The sequence below is a fragment of the Micrasema longulum genome, unplaced genomic scaffold, assembly GCF_059751315.1.
Source record: "Micrasema longulum isolate JH-2025_06_02 unplaced genomic scaffold, ASM5975131v1 h1tg002344l, whole genome shotgun sequence".
Classification (NCBI taxonomy): Eukaryota; Metazoa; Arthropoda; class Insecta; order Trichoptera; family Brachycentridae; genus Micrasema; species Micrasema longulum.
Genome location: NW_028279494.1, coordinates 76,824 through 97,467, shown reverse-complemented (window position 1 = coordinate 97,467; position 20,644 = coordinate 76,824). Strand labels below are relative to the sequence as shown.

The following is a 20,644-nucleotide window of genomic DNA, read 5'->3' as shown; positions in this document are numbered from 1 at the left end:
GGAAGGGGGAATGTGGCCGCTGTCATCGAATTCGGTAAATTACTCCCAAAATCAGTAGAGTTGGCCAACGCCGGACTCCATAATAATACTTTTTATTTCGTAAGAAAAAAATAATAATAGCGCCATCTATTTTTGCCTGTAAAATACAATTAGGAAACAAGTTCACTAACGAAAGAAAATATTTACTCTTTACAATCATTGACCTATTATATGTATTAAGTCAATGTAATACTATAAAAATAAACTATAAGGCCGTTTCCGTAGGGATAGACAGAGAGGATAGAACACCTCGTATAATTTTTAAACATTTCCAATAATTGTTGTGAAAAATAATACTTTTCCGTCACATGAAAAATTTAAAAATACATCAACGTCAACAATAAATCAATGACATTACTATCCATTATATATATAAATATATTGTAAAAGTATGCCCAGCGAGTATAATACTTTATTATTATTATCGTAATACACAACATTAAAATAAATTAAAAATACTGACATCTAGTCCGTATTTAAAAAAGTATAAAATAACCTAAGAAATAAAGAAATGATAAAATGAATTCCTTCTTTATCTTTACTGTGTCTTTACTCATCGCAAGTTGCCGGTTGTCGTTTGTCGTTGTTTGAGAAAAAATTTGACATTTGAACCGATTTGAACTAAAACTTATTTGTAAACTTTTCGATTGACGGGACCGGAATCATAAGTTTGCATGATAAACTCATTTAAAAATCGTATGTTCATTGAGTGGACTAAAAAAAAGTATTTTTTTAATTTTTTTAAATGACTTAGTAACGTCTATCATGAAAGCTTCAATTCCGCATGTGAATTTAGGTTATGTTATAATTTGAAATAAATTTTATTTGTTTTTAAACATGGTTCTCTTTAGTGGAACGCTATGGGCCGGGAAAAAGGTAAGTCAATTGTTTGTTGTTTTGTGGTTAATGACTTTAAACCTTTCAAATTGTTTTAGAAAAAATACTACGAATTCAGTAACTTTATGCACTCAATCTTTTTGCTATTTCAACCGCTTTAGTTATGAATATTGTATTTACAAAATTTAATACCTACGTTTTGTGGCATTGAAAATTTAAAGCAGAAACACATTTTCACTGTCGAAATTTGTTCATTACCGACCAACTTTTGAGATTGTCCAAATTCATATAAGTAGAGAGGAGCTGGATTACCTCGGAGCGGGATTGAGATTGACAAATGCAGTAGATTAACAGAGACGGGGAAGCTTTCGAAATCGGTTTAGGAAGGCATTTACAGAACTCATACTGTCTGTGTTTATTTCAAGAAAATCAACATGCCTATGCAAGAATTGAAGAAATAGGGATGTTTATAGACAGAATGGTGATCTTACAGTGTGCAAAGCGCTTAGCATAAGCCCTGTAAATGTGCATAATTTTTTTGATGTCAATGTTCTTACTTATATCTGGGACCTAAAGCCTTTAACAGTCTGCCAAAAAATGTTCGGGACATACTGAGATTCTCGAAATTTAAGCAGAAAATAAAAAATATATTAATGGACAGAAATGCAAGAAACCTGGAAAACTAAAGTCACCTATAATTCCTGCCGCGTATGCGTAGTTGCGTATGCGTAGTTGAGACTTGTAACAATATGATTGTATTTAAAATAAATTATTTTTTGTACATCTATGTAAAAAGTCTAAAACAATTCATTGTGTTAAAATATGTATATATCACACTAAACTGAAATCGTAAAATGTCTTCCTCGGCATGTGTTTCCCCAGCTCACTGGGAATACATTGTTAATTTAATTATAGAATGTATTCTTGCGAAGTATTAAATAAATAAATAATAAATCACGTTGATGCCATAAATAATTAAAAGTTACAGTTGCAGATTAAGTGACATTTATTTATTTTGAATACAAAAAACATATCCGGTAGTGATACGTAAATTATATAATTTTTACATAAAGAAAGAATGAAGAAATTACAAATGGGCAATGATATAATTATTTAGTTGCAGTTTAAGCTACTTCATTAGTTCGATCGGTATTTTGTGTGGCCGCGGCTGGTGTTTGGCTGAGAAGCGGTAGTTGAGGATTATTAAGCCGTTCGTGAGAACAGTTGAATGATTTGGTTGTTACAATTGCTAATGCCGATGTTTGCGAAATTCGTCTTTCAGAGAATGTTAATTGCACAATTGCGAAATTAATCTTTCGGTGACTTGTACGAAGGGCGTCGGAATTTAATAATTTTTTCAAAATAATAATAATCTAAATTTATGTTAATAATTTTATAAAAATACCAAGATGGAAATAGATTTTGTAGCTGAATTTAGTGCGAGTAAACATAGTTTTGCTACGTTTGTGTTTGCAATATGGTCAGGAGGAAGAATGACAACATACGAAATTAGCCCTCCGTATTATTTGCTAAACTCTCAGAGACAGAGGCGATGAGATCTGCAGTATTAAATTCCAGTTGAAATTTTAAAGTGGCTTGTTTATTGACAAGAAAATATTTTTTTTTAGTACGAGGGAAACCTATAAAAAGACCCACGGCCTTTTAAACGGTTTTCGGGTATGCGGAGGGAGTGCTTTTGCCGATTTCTAACTCTGAGGCTGTTTTTTCCACTCGTTCGTGTTATAGGATTATGAGTATTAAAATATATGTCGTGCGGTACAGATGCGGAACTTCATGCGGCCGGGCTTCATGGACGCAGTGCGCGTGCGCGTGGTAGGCGGTGACGGGGGCGCGGGGCTGCCGCGGGTGGGGGGGCGCGGGGGACAGGGGGGTGCGGTCGCCTGTCTCGGAGTACCCCACGCCAGCCTCGCCTCCATCAAGGCCAAGTGAGACAGCGCTTTTATCATATTAATAATGAACACTGTTCGTCATTATCATCATACCTTATACGGCACCGTGTCGGTACACCGAATGCGGCATGTCTCGACAATTACATCGTCGTTTATCAATACGGATTTTCCCGATGGAATGATATATTTTTATCGGATTGAAAGTAGTCTGGTAGTAATCACTATGAACGAAACGCAATGATCCGTTTGTCTATGGTGACGTAGCGTCGTTATTCTGTTCACTAATCCAAAATCCTACTTCAAACTAAAACGAAAAGCAAATCCTAGATCCTAATCCTAGTCCTAATCAAGTCAATTTTTTCAAATTTAAGCGATTGATTTCAAATTAATTATTTTTGATATCCCACTTATTTTACTACTACTTATTTTTACCCCTACTTATTTTCGAATAGTGTTACTAATTGTACTGTTGATATATTATGTTTTTTTAACTGTAATTTATTAAAATAAGTATCCCGTTTTTACTTCTAACCTTTCCGGCTATCCCTATGCAAAAAACATCTTAATCGGTCGCTCCGTTGAGACAAGAAGGAGACACAAACAAACGCGCTTTCGCATTTATAATATTAGTATGAATGGACGGATCATCTGAAATTATGCGGAGCATTAGCTTTTATGTTCCTGATAATTACCTTAGACAGCGTCAACATAGACTGTTTCACATTCCAATATACAGGACCAACCTGCCAATGGTTATGCCTGTTGGAAGGGCTATCTCTATGTTGAACAATATCACTTTGGACATTGACATTTTTCACGTCTCTGAGGGAGTTTTTCGTTACAAGATTCTCTTACTTTTTTAACATATTATTCTTTGGATATTATGTATACTAATGTGTTTTTTTTTTTTATATATACCTAATTTTACCTAATTATTTCTATATGTATGAATTAAGATATTTTATTTTGTAATGTACATATACAGTGGTGCCTCACACAACGAACTTAATTCGTTCCAGGAGCAAGTTCGTTATGCGAAAAGTTCGTTATGTGAAACGCGTTTTCCCATAACAATACATGTTAAAAAAAATAATTCGTTCTGTAGCATAAAATATGGTAAGATGACATAAAAAAAAGATAAATTTTTTGTTATTATTTTTATTTAGATACATCTAAAAACATAATGAAAAAAACACATTTTTTAATTTTAAGAAATAATCGAATCTTGCACATCTTCATCCATTTTCCGCTTTTTGGCCGATGGTGCAGTGAAAAACCTGTCCAAAGTCGTTTGTTTCTCTCTTTTCTTCAACATCTGCCGGAAATAACGGACAAGAGTATCGGAGTACAGGTCGTTGATCCTGTTTGCTTCAGCGGAATCCGGATAGTGGGCATTGGTAAACTCCTGAACTGCTTTCCATTTGACCAGGATGTTCTTGATGTCAGCAGTTGGAATTGGTTGATTGTTTGATTGTTGCTCCTCGTTATCAGATGACGCTTCCCTTTGAGCATTGTCCTGTTGTTGGGCCAGAAGTGTTTGGAGCTCTTCAGTTGTCAGCTCTTCTTTGTGTTCCTCAATAAGCTCCTCTACATCCTCTTCAACGATTGCTGCGACACGTGCGTAAGTTAAGCGTACTGCTCAGTGACTAACGACTGCCTGCGCGGAAGGATGCAATAAATCGGCAGTGATCGTGTGAAGTGGGCGACTTCGTTGTGTGAAGCGAAGTTCGTTGTGTGAAGCGAAGTTCGTTGTATGAATCGTGAAATGAACGAAAAGGAAGTTCGTTGTGTGCAGCGTTCGCTGTGCGAGGCGTTCGTTATGCGAGGCACCACTGTATATGAATAAATAAATAAATGATAAAATGATAAAAATCATTGTCTTATGGAATCTACTTTAGTAAAGTTATCAGTAGGCGGGTCGATGAACATGAATATATTTATTATTAACTTCATAGGGCTTGCGCATATGCTTCTGTATAGAATCAAGTGATTTTTCCTAATTCATTTCCAGTCATTCATAAAATTATTATTTCAAATATAAAATATGATTTCTCTCCATGTCTGGGCGGAAAAGAAATACAGTTCCTTGTGGGAAATAGAACCAGAATCCAGGACGAGCACTTCCGCTCTGAGGGAAAAATCCCAAATAAGAAAATCGAGTGGACGTAAGTCCGCCTCTTTGTAGTGGTCCCGGGTTCAATCCCGGGAAGGTCTACGTGAAGCGCAAGGCCAATCGCCTTACCTTCAGGTGACAGATGATCGATACACGCTGCATTTAGTGATGTATTGCAGTGCCCACTGGGTGTGGAAAGGTCCATGATGATGATGAATTATAAAACTCGATTTATTTCTTTTATTTACAATTTTTCTGTTTACATTTATGTACATTTTTTATTACATACGAGGGTTGTGTAAAAAATAAGGTTCCCAAAGCTGTTAACTCGCCGCGCGAAATGATAGTCGAAATCCGACAACACCGCTGTGTGCGCTGGTTCCCCCACTCTAGATCCCGCCTTAGTAAAACTCGCTGCGACGTTCAGTGCTAGCCTGACAGCCATCCGCGATGGAACCCCTGATCGCCGTCACCGCCAGGTGCAAAGTTCGTGTAGTAATCCGATTTTTGCACGCTAAAAAGTTACTACCGGTTGATATTCATAGGCAGTTGTGTGAAGTTTATGGGGAAGTTTGTATCAGCGTTCAACACGTCCGCAAATGATGTTCTCCGATGGGCGCACAGACATCCACGATGAGCAAGCAAGCGGAAGGCCATCGATTTAGGACGAAGTTGTGTCGAAGATTGAGCTAATTCTGTTGGAAGATCGGAGGATAACGATTCGGGAACTGGCTACCCGGATTTCTGAGGTTTGTGAAAAAACAATCCACACGATTTTGACTGAAAGGTTATGTTATCACAAGGTGTGTGCGCGGTGGGTCCCGCAAATGCTTTCTGAAACCCACAAAGCGTCACTTGTTCCCAGAAGTTTCTTCGAGAATGCGCCGAGAAGACTGAAGATTTCTTAGACCTTGCAAAAACTCAGAAGAGCCATCCAAAATCGCCGGAGAGGAAGACTAACAAAAGGCTGCACTGCGACAATGCGCACCCGCGTGTCTCGCCAAACCAAGGAATCAATCGAAAATTTTGGCTGGGATCTCGTTGAACAGGCTCCCTACAGCCCTGATCTTGCACCGAGTGCATTCCACTTGTTTCCAAAATTAAAGCAACACTTGGGTGGCAACGTTTCGAGACTGATGAAAGAGTGCAGGAAGCGGTCACCAAATTCATCCACAGACTGACTGCGGACTTCTTTGAAGTTGGATTCCAAAAGTGGATTAGTCGTCAACAAAAATGCGTTGAAAAATCTGGTGATTATGTTGAAAAATAGTTAAGAAATTAAGCTTTCCAATGATGTATTTTTCAGTTCGAATAAAAAATCCCTTAAACCTGAAAAAAATTTAAGAACCTTATTTTCTACACAACCCTCGTATATCGCTATATTTATTAAAACAAAAAAATCCCACATGAGTATAGCCCGCGTGTGGGTATACTCAATCTAGAATACATTACAAAAACTATGGTGTAGATGTATATACATATAAATATTGAAAATAGAGACATATGAAATAAAAATTATTAGGGTTAGAAAAGTTACATTCGGGTTTTTTTTTTAAATACGAGTAAGTGGAAAATAAGATAATAAGAAATAGAAAAAAATAATAAAAAGGAAGTAGATAATTAAATCAAGAAAAATTACAAAAGCATAAAAAAAGTTTATCTGGAAAAGAAATCATTGATATTTGTATTTGTGACCCAGTTTATAAATAAATTGTTAGAAGAAGAGAGGCTTAAATCTTTCTTGTGTTTCTGCAAAGGCACCGGGAGAGATGCGTGCGAGCCGGCCACGGGCAGGACAGTGTCCAGAGAATGATCCTGGGTCCCCCAGGAGAGGATGTGGTGCTGGAGGTTCCCCCAGGAATCACCATCTTCTCAGGCGAGAAATCCCTGGGTGAGTGTTTATTAACTAAGTTATTCAATCATATTTCGGTTAACAGACTGTATTGAACTCTGGATAGATTTCGTCAAAATCGTGAACCCCGCTGTTGTCTTTTAGTGGGATACTAGTACGTTCCCTATAGGGAAATACGCAGTGCCCACCGTACTAGATTATTGAAAAATATATTCATGATATCAAATATTCAATATAAGTTATGAAAGTAATTATCAGAAGAATTTGAAAAATTAGTACAAAACATCGGACATAATCCGTTTACTCCTTCGTACCGACCGGCACGCCGTCATTGGCATTTACTAATTATGTATGGGTTCACGTATATTTTACTTAAGTTGACAATGTGTCAATATAAGTGATTATTAGGCAGTGCTATGTATTGGAAAGAAAAAACGAGCACAAAAATGCTCGCTTTCTTCAATAATTATTAAGAAAACATCCTCGATGGCTAAATGATAAATTTGATTATTTAATACGACCGAAAATATGGTTCTGTCTTCATTTTGACAAAAAAATACAAATGCAAAACTATGAAACTTGTGCTGGTAAAGGAAATGTGTGTTAATCATTCAAAAAAATAAAACATGTTCAACCTAGCTCAAGGCGGCCGCCTACCCTTGAGAACTATACTAATAGTGTAGCTCGCTCGCACCGTATTGCAGGTGAGATAAACGCGGAGGGGGAGCAGATAGTGGTTGCGGCAGGCGGCGAGGGGGGCGGACCCACCAACAGCTGGCTGGGGGGGAGGGGAGAGCAGCGCACGCTTCTGTTGGAGTTACGCCTCATCGCCGACGTGGGGCTGCTGGGCTTCCCCAACGCTGGCAAGAGCACCCTCTTGCGAGCCGTGTCCAGAGCCAAGCCCAAGGTGGCCGCCTACCCTTGTGAGTATTGAATCCCTTTTAGAGAAATGAATACCTGCTTGCGTATTTGCATCAGTGGTCTGAACCGAACTCTTGTCCGTCTGTGTTGTTGTTGTTCCATCGAAGGGAAGTGGTAACTTACAAAACTAAATAGTAGAATAACTCGAGAGGACCGCTCACTGACTGTGCTCTAGAACCCGCTACGTTCGCTCTAAGGTCTGAGAGGTTGTAAGGACGATTAGGGTCTTTGCACAAGACTGTACGTACTGTCGGTATTAAGAGAATTATGGTTTTAACTTTAAATACTTCTGATCTGGACCCAGATAGGGAAATTAGATGCAGAATAGAGAAGCACTCTGGTTGTATAAACAAAATGGACATCTCTGGTTGTCCATTTCATTTAGGTCAATCAGTTCAAAACCTTGTTTGTATGAATGCTTTTTTGAAAGGAAGAAAACAAACAAAAAGCAGTACACAAGATATAGGCGCACCAGCAAAGGCTGCCTCCCAATAACAAATAATAATAACAATAATCATAATTAGGTGGAGAACGCCAGTATAAGCTGAGTGTTTATGGTAATTTTGTATTGGAGTTCAGTGGTTCAGTGGATTATAATGCAATTTGTGCATTATAAATCCGCGAAACAGTGATCTGTCGTTCGTGCGCCTACCTTTCATCCGGCGAGTGGCGCGATCAATGGTGTATGTTACATAGTGTGTAAAGTGATCACCTAAACCAGTCAATGCACATTAATGTCTGCAAAGTAGTTAAGTATGTGAGCTGTACTAATAATATAATGTTGTTTTCTTTTATTTCCTACTATTCTTTATGTATATATACAGGGTGTTCTTTAAACCCTGTCACATCCGAAACCACGATGATCAGTATGGGCAAGAAGACATATTAGCTTAAAAAAATATTTAGAACGAAGAAAATTTAAAAAAAAAAAAATATTAAAAAAAAAACGAATGGTTGCTTACTTCTGCAGGGGTGAAGCGAAGGGGGCGTGGCCGTGCCGTTGACGGTGTATCAGACTCCCCCCTCCCTCCTCGTTTCTCCCCTGCAGAAGTAAGCAACCATTTGTTTTTTTCTATATTTTATTTTTTAAGATTTTAGTTGTTTCAAAAAAATATTTTAATGTGCCAATATGTCTTCTTGCTCATACTGATCATCGTGGCTTCGGATGTGACAGGGTTTAAAGAACACCTGTATATATGTGTGGATTTAAGTATGAATATGTATTATTTTATGTGTATTTCATATATATTTTTTAGACACCATAAGTATAATATATTAAATCATGTAAATGAATGCCTCGACACGGGTCGTGCCCAGTGAGGTATTCATATTTAAATAAAAAGTGTTATGTGAAAAGTGAAATAATTTTTTTTTTAATAAATGACAGGTCGTGAGGCTTGTAAATACCTAGATTTCCACATTCCCTAATAATTCCTCATCTCAGTTGAGATATTGGTCTCCAGATGTTACATGTTATACTTCTAGTTACTACGATTCGACCAAATATCGGGACTATGGCGTTCCCCGATTTGAGACAGATTACTGTAGCGGATCTTCCTGGATTGGTTGAAGGAGCACATCGTAATATAGGTTTGTTGATTGGAAATATAATGATTATATTAAATAATTTAATAATTTCACATTTCAGAATATGAAGATTATGATGATAACATTATGTTTAGCAATTAATATGAAAATATTCATTTTTTTTTCATGTCCGTACTTACTGAAATTTAATACGTAATTTAATTTCAATTTATTTATTAGATATGTTTACGTTCACAAAAGACATATTTTGAGGCACACATACGATGAGAATTTTTATTTTTAAAGGAATAACCCGCCTATGTCTTGTCCTGCCCGTCAATCTGCCGAAACAAAAGAATTGTCACGGATTAATTTTTTAGTCCAAAGTTAAAACGTCGGAATCTCGAACGTAGTTTCTCTATTTACTATCAAAACATTCGAGGCATAAACACTAAGTTAAATACCTTGAGATGTAATCTTTCTACAGGATGTAAATACGATTTTCTATTTTTACGGAAACCTGGCTATCTGACAATATCATGTCAACCGAACTAGGACTGAGTATAATATATTTCGTTGTGATCGTTCAGTATCTTCAAATAAAAGTCGAGGCGGTGGTGTCATGATATGTGTAAATAAATTGTATTCTTGTTACACCGTTGAGTCTTCCAACAATATTGCAGATCAAATTATATTATGTGTTTCAGTTAGTTAAAAAAAAAAATGATTTTAGGTTGTGTTTATACTCCACCTTCTTCGTCTATTGATACTTACAAGGCTCACACAGAATTGGTAGAGCGAGTTTCCACTGATGCAGCTTCTGTGGAGATTATAATTTGCCTAAAGTATTTTGGATTAACGATGGAGGTGGAGTTAAAACACAAAGCCCCAATACCCCTCAAACAGCAGTGGTAGTAAATTCATTTGCTTACATGAACATGTATCAATTAAATTTCGTAAAAAAATGTTTAGGATACTGTCTAGATTTGATTTTCAGTACTATACCTAACATTTCTGTATTAGAATCTATTGATCTTTTGTTGCCCATCGACAAATATCACCCACCACTTGATTTAAATGTTACGCATGCCTTTAATATTGACTCACTTAAGCCTAACGATAATGCGCATTACAAGTTTGATAAAGGAAATTATGATGGGTTAAACCTATATTTCTTGTCTTATGACTGGAGCACTATTTTTTCTTATACTGATATTAATGAGGCTGTAATTAACTTTAACCAATGTTTGAATGAAGCAATAAATATGTTCATCCCTAAAGCTAACTTTATCCGACCAAAGTTTCCAAAATGGTTCAGTCCGTATTTAAAAAACTTAATATTTGAAAAAAAAAAAAAATCACAAATTATATAAATCAACTGGCAACCTAATAAATTACCAAATATTTTCCCAATTGAGAGAAATGGTAAAAGCGGAGACAAGAATCTGTTACAGTGTCTTTATTAGCAATACTGAGCAGATGATAAACGATGACCCGAAAAAGTTTTGGAGGTTTGTCTCGGATAAGCGTAGCGATCACCATATACCGTCAATTATGTTCCTCAATGACGGACGAGCAGCTAATGGTGCCGACATTGCAAATCTGTTTGCAACTCATTTCTCATCCGTTTTTGTAAATAATAATTCCTTATGCTGCGCTATCCCATTACACTATTCGAATACTATAGATTTAAACAGTTGCACAATTTCTAAAAATGATGTTTTCCGTTCTATTAACAAATTAACCAATAAAAAGATTACTGGGCCTGATGGTATTCCAGATTTATTATTAAAAAATTGTAGCTACACTCTCGCTAAACCAATTTCATTTATGTTTAATCTCTCTCTGTCATCTGGTGAGTTTCCATCCTTATGGAAGATAAGTTATACAAGGCCTATTTTTAAATCAGGCGATAAATCTGATGTTAGCAATTATACGCCTATTTCAACATTATCTTGTATCCCTAAAATGTTTGAAGCTATTATGGTTAGCAAAATCACGCCTATGTTTATGAATATACTGATCGATGAACAGCATGGATTTAGATCTGCCAGATCAACCACCTCTAACCTGGTAGATTATACCCAGGTTATTGTCAAAGCACTTGAAAATGGTCAGCAGATTGACGTTCTCTATACAGATTTTTCTAAAGCATTTGACAAAGTAGATCATAAAATTCTCATGTATAAATTACATGCCTTGGGAATAAGAGATCCATTACTCTCATTTATTAAATCGTATCCAACTGGTAGGAAACAAAATGTTCGGATAAATAACTATTTATCAACCAGTGTTGATGTTACATCGGGTGTACCTCAGGGTGCTCATTTGGCACCCCTGCTTTTCAATTTGTTTATTAATGATGTTGCTAAATCATTCTCTTACTCTCGTTTCTGGCTCTTCGCGGACAACAAAATTCTCAAAATAATTCAAACTTTACAGGACTGTTTTCTTCTTCAATCAGACATTAACTCTTTTAACTGATGGTGTAAAGTCAATAAATTAGAACTAAATATTAAAAAATGCAAAATAATGTCATTTCATAGAACAAAACAACCAATTTCCTTCGAGTACCTATTAGAAAACTCCAAAATTGATGTAGTTAAGTCCATCAGAGATTTAGGAGTTGTTTTGGACTATAAACTGACATACAACGAGCATATAGATAATACAGTAAATAAATCACTGAAATTACTTGGCTTCATTAACAGAATATCCTCTGATTTTACTAATGTCCGTACAATCAAAACTCTTTATTGCTCAACTGTTCGCCCTCTTCTAGAATATGCCTCCGTGGTCTGGTCTCCATTCTATGACAATCACATAAATCACATTGAATCAGTCCAACATCGCTTGCTTCGAAAAATAGCGTGGATGCTCGGACTACAGAGAGGTAATTATTCTTATGCTGAAATAGAGTCAATATTAAATATGTCTAGTCTACAAAAACGTAGAACTAATATTGACTCCATATATATGTTCGGCATACCAAATGGTATAATCGATGTTCCATCATTACTGGGACAAGTAAAATTCAATATTCCGACTCGTAGATTAAGAAACAATGAAGTACTGTTCATCGATCAGCATAGAACAAACTATGGCCTTAATTCTCCAATGACCCGTCTTTGTCGTATTGTTAACTCATGACAAGATCTGGACTTTTTTGTTTAAGTTTACAACGATTTAAACGAGCACTTAATAAATAGTCCAGATCTTGTCTCGATGTCCCTTATGTTTGTCAATGCTTCTTTTCTTTTTTTAAAATGTTTTAAACTATTCTTTTATTGTAATATTTAAACCCTATAAATTGTATACATGGACAATGTCCGTTAAAAAATAAATATAATAATCCTATTTTAGAGGCTTTTCAGCAGGCGGGTAAGAGAGGAAAGAATTGGGAGAGATTATAGTTAACAATATAATTTGAATGTAGAAAATGTTTGAATAAAAATAGCTAGTAATTAGCCGCCGATGCCTAAGGTAATCATTAGGAACATACAGAAAAATACTCTCCATTACACCTGAGTTGATCGTAATACCATGTACTGAGCAATATATATGCATTTCTTCTTTTCTTCGAACTATTGTAGCCATGAATTTCCAGTATGAAGTCTGACGGGTATAGGGTGCCTAGATCAGAATAAATTTTAATAACAGTTTTTTATGTTAGCATCATATTCTAAAGAACCTACACTTAGATCAGCTTGTGATTACTGTGTGTGCAGTTTGGTGATCGCTCGTGTCTTGTTACTATCGGAGATAGAATGCGGAATGCTCTTCAGTCTGTGAAAAGAGGTGTGATAATTAAAAGAGAACTATTCTGCATTAAAAATTATTTTAGTTCCAATTATCAGTTTTGATGAGAAACGCTTGAATCTTACGCTAGAGTTTGTCAAAACTTTCACCGTATTTTCCAGGAATGGGCCATCGTTTTCTACGTCACGTAGAAAGGACCAAGTTACTTCTGATGCTGGTGGATATTAATGGATTCTCCCTCAGTGCTAAGCACAAGCACCGCACTTGCTTGGAGAATATACTGCTACTGAATAAAGTAAGGACATAGATAAATCAATAATAATAATCGACACATTTTACATATTGAGAAATTTACTCTTTTGAATGTAACGATTGTTAATGAATGAAGGTTTGAGAAATATTTGAAATAAAGAGTATCGGTTGCACGGGACTTTTCTAATTACTCCTTTGTTAATGGAAATTTTCAATTAGATGTTTTATGTACTTACCCAGTCTTACTTAGACATCCCGTCTTATATTTTTCAAAAATTTAACAATTCAAACTGACACGTTCTCAACTGACAAATAAAAATTTTGCTCCTATTTATTTAGAATGCCGTAAGTTATTCTGAACTCTAACATAAATTTGTATCAAAACAGGCGGCTTCAGCATTTTGAAAAATTCCCAAAGTTTGATTAAATTAAAGTAAAAATTTAATTACTTGAAGTGGTTTTAATGCATTCAGAGTATTTTTTTAACTATTTGATCTGGGATTAATAATAATAATGTTGGTTTATTAACGAAAAAAATCTATTTCTTTATCTACTACATATCAGGGGCGAGCTCTCCCAATAATCGATTATTTGCAGCTTACCATATTTTTTGACATCGAAAGTAATGTTTTATATTACATTATTATTACGAAAAAATATATCACAAATATAGTAATAATAATCATACATTGCATTTCTTGAGTTAATCAATTTACATCAGTGGAATATGATGTATGGAATAACAGCGAGCAAGCTACACCTCTATCGGCCAAAAGTATTACTACCGGATTACAGAAGCTTGCGTGCTCAAAGATAATACATAAAATACATTGCGTCTCCAAACTTCAAATTTCAGATTTACCTTAGAAAAATTAAGCTTACAATTACAGTAAAATCTTGCAGCTTCCCTCAATGCAATTTAGTCTTTGAACACTTCTTTATAAGGGGCTATTATTCTTTAAAATAAAACTGCTTCACTTAAGACAGTGCAAGTGAGATAGTATTATACGCACCCGTATAATGTGAAAAGGAGATGACGAATATTTGTACGAGTATATAACATAGAAGTTTGATTAGGATAATACTTAAGTTCTGTACGGCGGTTTATAAGTTAATTTGTTGTAAAATACATAATATTACGAATTTACATTTTAATCCTTAGTATCAGTATGAATACTTAAGTGAGTTTTCAAAAACAAAGATTTGTCAAACAAGAATAAAATATACAAGAAATAAATAAGATTTTTAACGGACGATGACAGTTATAGGTTATTCTTCAGTATCCATTTAAACTTTAAAAATAATGTTTGAGTTACGATAAAAACGTTACTAGTAAATTAAAATTGAATAGTGTCAAGAGTAAATTATGCATAAAGAATAGTAAAATGTATAACTTACACCGTTTTGTGAATATCAAAGTGACATAAAAATCGATGAAAGCATGATTCTAAAAAGGCAATTATTAGTGAACTATCGTTTTCGGTAAGGAATACTTTTAAATCATTTAGATTTTATCATTATTTACTAAGAAATAGTGTTTTATTTCAAGACAAGTAAAGGTAGTCACAATTAAGCGAAAAGTACGCTTATGAATAATAATATTGTATAAATCACTTTTTCGACGCTTGCACCAGTTTAGAAATAGCTGCGCGCATATGTCGTTGCTTTCTAACACTACGGTTGACGTTCGAGTCCTCGCAGGGTTCCAGTTTTTTGCAATCGTTCGAAAAATTACACTTGCGATTACAGTAAAATCTTGCAGCTTTCATTAATGCAATTTAGTCTTTCAATACTTTTTCATAAGGGCTAGTATTCTTTAAGATACATCAATTTGACTTACGACAGTCTAAGGGAGGTGACAATATACGCACTCGTTATGTGTAAGAAAGAGATAACAAATATATTTTGTATGTGTTAACACGGAAGTTACAATAATAAGTAAGTAATTTAGCATACTTATGTTTCGGTTTGTTTGAAAGTAAATTTGCTTTAAAATAAAAAAATATTTTGATATTTTATTCGAAACGAATTGATATTTTAATCCATAATATAGTATAAATCCTTTAGTGGGTTTTAAAAAACAAAGATTCGCTAATTGTTTTTTGATTGTAATTCGTTTTTGTGCATACGACGACAGTTGAATATTGTAGGTTATTCTTCAGTATCCATTCAAACTTTTAAAATTTAGTTAGAGTTATGATAAAAACATTACTAGTGTATAGTGTTAAGAATAAATATATATGAAGAATTATAATATGTATAACTTATGTCGTTTTGTGAATAATAATGTGATATAAAATTTGATGAAACAATGATTTTTAAAACGTAATTTATGTTTTGTTTGGTGAACTATCGTACTCGGAAGGAATACTTTTAAATTATTTAATTATTATCGTTTATTAAGAAATAGTGTTTTATTTCAAGACAAGTTATAATAGTCTGACTTAACCAAAGATGTTAAATTATCCAGTTTATTAATTACTTTTTCGATGCTTAGCCCAAAACGCGAAATAGCTGCGCGGATGGGTTGTTGCTTTCTAATGACGTAGGCGGGGGTTCGAGTCCATAGGGGTTCCAATTTTTTTTTTTGCAATTATGTTTTTTTAAATTGTATTTTTTAAATCAAATGTTTGTGCTACATTAGAAAATATTTTTACTGAAACTATTAGCCGCTGGTGCCATTTGTTAGGAATTATTTATTAAATATAAAGTAGACTTGTTTTTTATATGCCATACTACCGCTATGGACATTTTATCAGAATTTTCATAGCTTACCAATTTAAAAGCTCACCGCTCGCCACTGATATATACCTAGGTAATAGATTTCTCTGGATTATGTCTAGTCTGCCTAACTATAACTAGGTACAACCTGTTTTAAGGCTGACAATAACACTACTACTAGTTAATTTACTATACCGTTGTACAATGTATAATTATACCATTCATTATTTGTGTTTGAGTAAATTTTCCGACTTTTCTCTACCTAATTCCATGGTTTTGCAATGTTCGGGTAAAATATTGAATATTTTGGGGCCCAGAAACCTGAAATTTCTTTGCCCGAATTCAGAGTTTGCGGTAGACCCCATGACCCATCCTCTAGTTTGATTTCTGGTAGTGTGGGAGTGTTCCTTTTGGGATTTGGTAGAATAATTTGCTTTCACAAACATTATTATTCTAGAGATATATAATTGCCTTATATCTAAGATCTTGAATTCCTCAAATGACTTGATGCTGGGGTACCTGAAGGGCTTTTTAAAAATTATTTTAATGATCGATTTTTGAGCAGAGTCGAGAGGTTTTAATATTGGTTTATTAGTGCCTCCCCATCCTATTATGCCATAAGTTATAATTGAGTTACATAAAATATAATTATGTGGTTTGAGTTTAATTAGGGATAAGATGTTACGTATCGACTTGAAGATATGAGAAAGTTTTTTAATTTTTTGTTTTATATATCTGTACCTCAGAGGCAGACAGATGCAAACCCAAAGGTTAAATGTTTAAAACATGCCTAAAGAATCTATTTTCTCTAAGTTGTTTCTAATTATTCATAGCATTCATTTGTATTTTCAGTATCTTAATACATTGGTTCTTTCATTATAAGACTTACATTTTTTTTTAAATCAATGGACAAGATCATAAACTGGATACGAAAATCGAAATGTCATTTCATCAAATTCTGGATTTGCATCCGTCTGCCTCTGAGGTACAGATATTTTATGTGTTCTGTCCATTTAAAATATTTATTAATCATTAATTCCAAATATTTTATATATTGTACTGATTCAAGTATTTAAGAGCATATTTTTAATTGAAAGTTTTGTTCAGGCTGTCCCACTATGGTTTTGCTAAATGTCGTGTATTTTGTTTTGTCAATATTTAAAGTTAAGAGATTGTAATCCAGCCACATTTTTATTATATTGACACCATTTTGAGCCGCAGATTAAGTTTCACCCCACTTGTAAAAATTAGAGCAGTGTCAGCAGAGTAATTATTAAAGGATTGTTAAAGGCGCATGGAGCATGAAAAGAAAGGCATTTTTGTGAGTTTCCAATCACTGTATACCTTAAATATTTACCTAACTATCCATATAGATTTCACCTCGGAGTAATGACGCCATAGAGCCGCCCGTACAGACAAAAATCATTCAGGGTTATCAAACACGAAGTTAGCTATAGTTGATATCAAACCAATGAGCCGTAGGTACTCGGGTCGAGAATCGCAAGTGCAGCGACAAAACTGTCCCATTACACGTCTGTTGTTAAACCAAAAGTTTTCAATGCTTTTGTTCCATGCAGTAGAGCAAAATGGCATCTCTACAGCTGTAGCCCATTATTACTCTGCGGAATTGACAGGTCAATCATCGGTAAAATTGCTTCGGTTGGAATGATGCAAAGTGGTGTTTCTAATATCTGACCCCTAATTTCAGAAACATTCCTTTTTTACGTTGAATAGTAAAAATGTCTCATGTTTAGGAATTGGAGATGTATAATCCGGCACTGGTGAGTAAACCCGCAATGCTAGTCGTCAACAAGATGGATACTCCGGGAGCCGAAGAGAAGTTTCAACAACTGATTATGAATCTGAAGAATATCGATGGTAATTATATTTCTCTCTGTCTTAGTCGTTTTTCAACAGAAATGGAGAATATTTCAGAGAAGAAATATGGACGTCTAGGCATTGACAGGGCTTTTTCGCTAGCAATGGGATGTGTACATTCATAATTCTTATTTGCTTATTAATTTTTAAACATTTCCAATATCCGCAGGTAGTTTTGATATTTTTATTAAAAAATACGGTAAATCAGAAGTACGTTCCGTTTGTATTTCTCTTCATCTCAGTGCTGCAATTGCAGTTTCGCACATGCGCGGCACTCACCCTGACCTATTGAGAAGGAGATGACGCCATCCTTGGTTTTACAAAAAAACACGGATTGTCTCTCTCTTTGGTGTAAAGAAAACAACCTTTTCCTAAATGGTCGTAAAGTGTCAAATAATTCAATTTAACAGTTCGAAAAAGACTGGTACTTTTCCTTATTCAATCGACGGTGACAGTTTCCCTTCTGTAAAGGAAACTAAAGACCTCGGTATCGTATTTGATGAAACGCTTTCTTTTAGTAGCAATATTTATATATATCGAAGAAGGGTATGCAAATGCTCAGATTTGTATCGAAATCAACGAAAGATTTTAAATCAATCCAAAATTGATATTGTTCATTGGTTAGGAGTCAGTTAAAATACAATTCTTCAATTTGGTCACCTCTCTATTGTTACCCATTGTAATAAAATATAAAAAAACCAACATAAATTTCTCCAGTTCATAAATTTTTAATTCTTTCTTTCTCTTAATTATGTTGAATTTACTTCAAATTAGTTCTAGAGGAATAATGTCTGATCTGCTCTTTTTGTATAAAGTTGTAAATAATATTTTTGATGATACTGATGTGGTCAAACGTATCCATTTCAACGTGCCTAATAGGCCGACAAGGCATCACATTTATTTTAAATTATGTTCCAATATTGTACGCAGATATGCGCGGCTCAGTGGAGGAGAACATGTGGCCATCCGAGTTGCTGCAGTTCCAGGCCATCGCCGCCATCTCCGCCAGGGATGGCGCTCGCGTCGCCGACCTCAAGGCCAGAGTCAGGGCCGTGCTGGACGAGCAGGCCGACAGGGAGCGGGAGCCGGAGGCCGACCTCGAGGCCGACCTCGTCCGCGCCCTCGAGGAGAGAGGACCGCGACTGACCTAGAGTCGACGAGATTTACTCTGGTTTAACATTCTTTACAATCAGTTTATGAAATGTTGTCTGTCCACTCTCGAGAAGATTATGGAAAATATATCTTAGATAATAATATAACCATGTAATTAAAATTAAAGTAAAAACATTTAGTTTTTAACTATTTTATCTTTATTTAATTACCCACTGGTTTGGAAACGACACAGGCTTACTTATCAAAATATAATTTAGTAATAAATATTATCCTATTTTATAATTTGAACAGTGTCTACTTAACACTAAATCTAATACACACCGAGGTAATGAGTCGCGTCATTATGGTGATTAAATCAATATTTAGCGGTTAAAAACAATGTGATTTTCATCAACAATATTTGAAGTTTGTCTAAACCTAGGTACACAAGAACCGGATTCAACCCCCTTCAATTTGCGCGCACAAAATGAAATTAGTGTGAAATTGGTGTGCGGCAACAACAAAACAAAATAATGCCTAATGAATTGAATGCTAATTGATAAATCATTTAGCAGTCATTGGAGTAACCATCTGTTGTCACTGTCGGTTCTTGCTATATTTTAGTATTTGTTTCACTCATGCCCAGCCCGGCCCGGTCATTTCATCGAGTCGTCTCATCGTATTCGCGCATCGCACGCGTGCATCATGCTATCACTGTCTCTCTCGGCGAGATTTGCGTTTCTTCAGGCACATTTCATTACCGAGTAATGATTTTACGCATTGATGATTTTATCGTTGCCATTACACGACAAAATGATTAAAAAATATTTATGATTTTTGCAAGTGACACGATATCGGGGTAGGCCCTATTTCACACTTATGATAACTTTTTAAACCATCATCTCTTTACCTTATGTTTTTAACTTTAAATAATATGTCTGTTGCCACATTTGAAACTGCATCGTAATTTATTGATATAAACAGTTTATTCTTCCTAAACATGTGTCAACTGCGTGTAAAATAAAAATATTTAGTAAAATTTTAATGTGACGTTTTTGTTGAGGGCATCGAAAATCGGAATGTCACTAAGCTTGTGTTTTCTTGAAAAATGTTTTGAAATTCAATGCCAAAAAGGTCAATTACACTGCACGTACTTTGTATTTAGTTTGAGACAATATTTACCCCGTGTGCAATTTGCCATTTTTTGACGCGTTAAATAAGTTTTGAATAATTTTCAGCGTAAAGCCGGGGTTATGAAACGTAAATAACGTTGGTTGAATGAGAATGTATGAACAAAATGGGACCCAAACATTTCGGCGTAAAAAGCGAGAAAACATAAAATTGATGAACATGAAACCGAAGTTGTACTGTATGTATAATAACAAAAGTAAGTTATCTGTCTTTTAATATCCAAGTTTTCCACTGTATATTTTTAAACAAGGATATTTATTTATTTATTTTATCAACATAAACGGCAAATCTGCCCTTTACAAAAATTTATAATTCTAACATATTTGGCTTAATATTTTTTTTTTTTTTTTAAATATAAATTTCCTTATACCCAAGATTTATAAAAAAAATTAACCTAAAAATTATACAGCATATTCAGTAGAAAGTTTGAACAATTCAAGAATAAATGTAAAAAACAAAATTAAATCATAAAACATTCTACAGTAATACAACAAGAACATCGTGAGTACTGTTTCATACAGCTGGGCAAAGTGAACAAAAACTGTATATATT

The 20,644-nt window shown here is 34.7% G+C and overlaps 1 protein-coding gene across 2 annotated transcripts; it reads left to right on the top strand.

Annotated features, from left to right (window-relative positions):
• Positions 1 to 579: 579 nt before the first annotated feature.
• LOC148272391 (GTP-binding protein 10 homolog) lies at positions 580 to 19,111 on the top strand. Of its 2 annotated transcripts, XM_088240099.1 has the most exons (8): positions 580 to 915; positions 2,659 to 2,822; positions 6,657 to 6,790; positions 7,456 to 7,674; positions 9,158 to 9,262; positions 13,120 to 13,253; positions 17,686 to 17,809; positions 18,740 to 19,111. In XM_088240099.1, the coding sequence occupies exons 1-8, from the start codon at positions 877 to 879 to the stop codon at positions 18,958 to 18,960; spliced, it is 1,140 nt and encodes a 379-aa protein (XP_088096225.1). In that variant the 5' UTR covers positions 580 to 876; the 3' UTR covers positions 18,961 to 19,111. The 2 variants fall into 2 exon arrangements, with proteins under 2 accessions (XP_088096225.1, XP_088096226.1); XM_088240100.1 differs by lacking the exon at positions 2,659 to 2,822 and having other exon boundaries at positions 615 to 915.
• The last annotated feature ends 1,533 nt before the right edge of the window (positions 19,112 to 20,644 follow it).

Coding starts and splice junctions, on each gene's coding strand:
- LOC148272391 (XM_088240099.1), top strand. CDS start 877: ATGGTTCTCTTTAGTGGAACGCTATGGGCCGGGAAAAAG. Junction 2,823..6,656: donor CTCGCCTCCATCAAGGCCAA/GTGAGACAGCGC, acceptor GTTTCTGCAAAG/GCACCGGGAGAGATGCGTGC. Junction 6,791..7,455: donor CTCAGGCGAGAAATCCCTGG/GTGAGTGTTTAT, acceptor ACCGTATTGCAG/GTGAGATAAACGCGGAGGGG.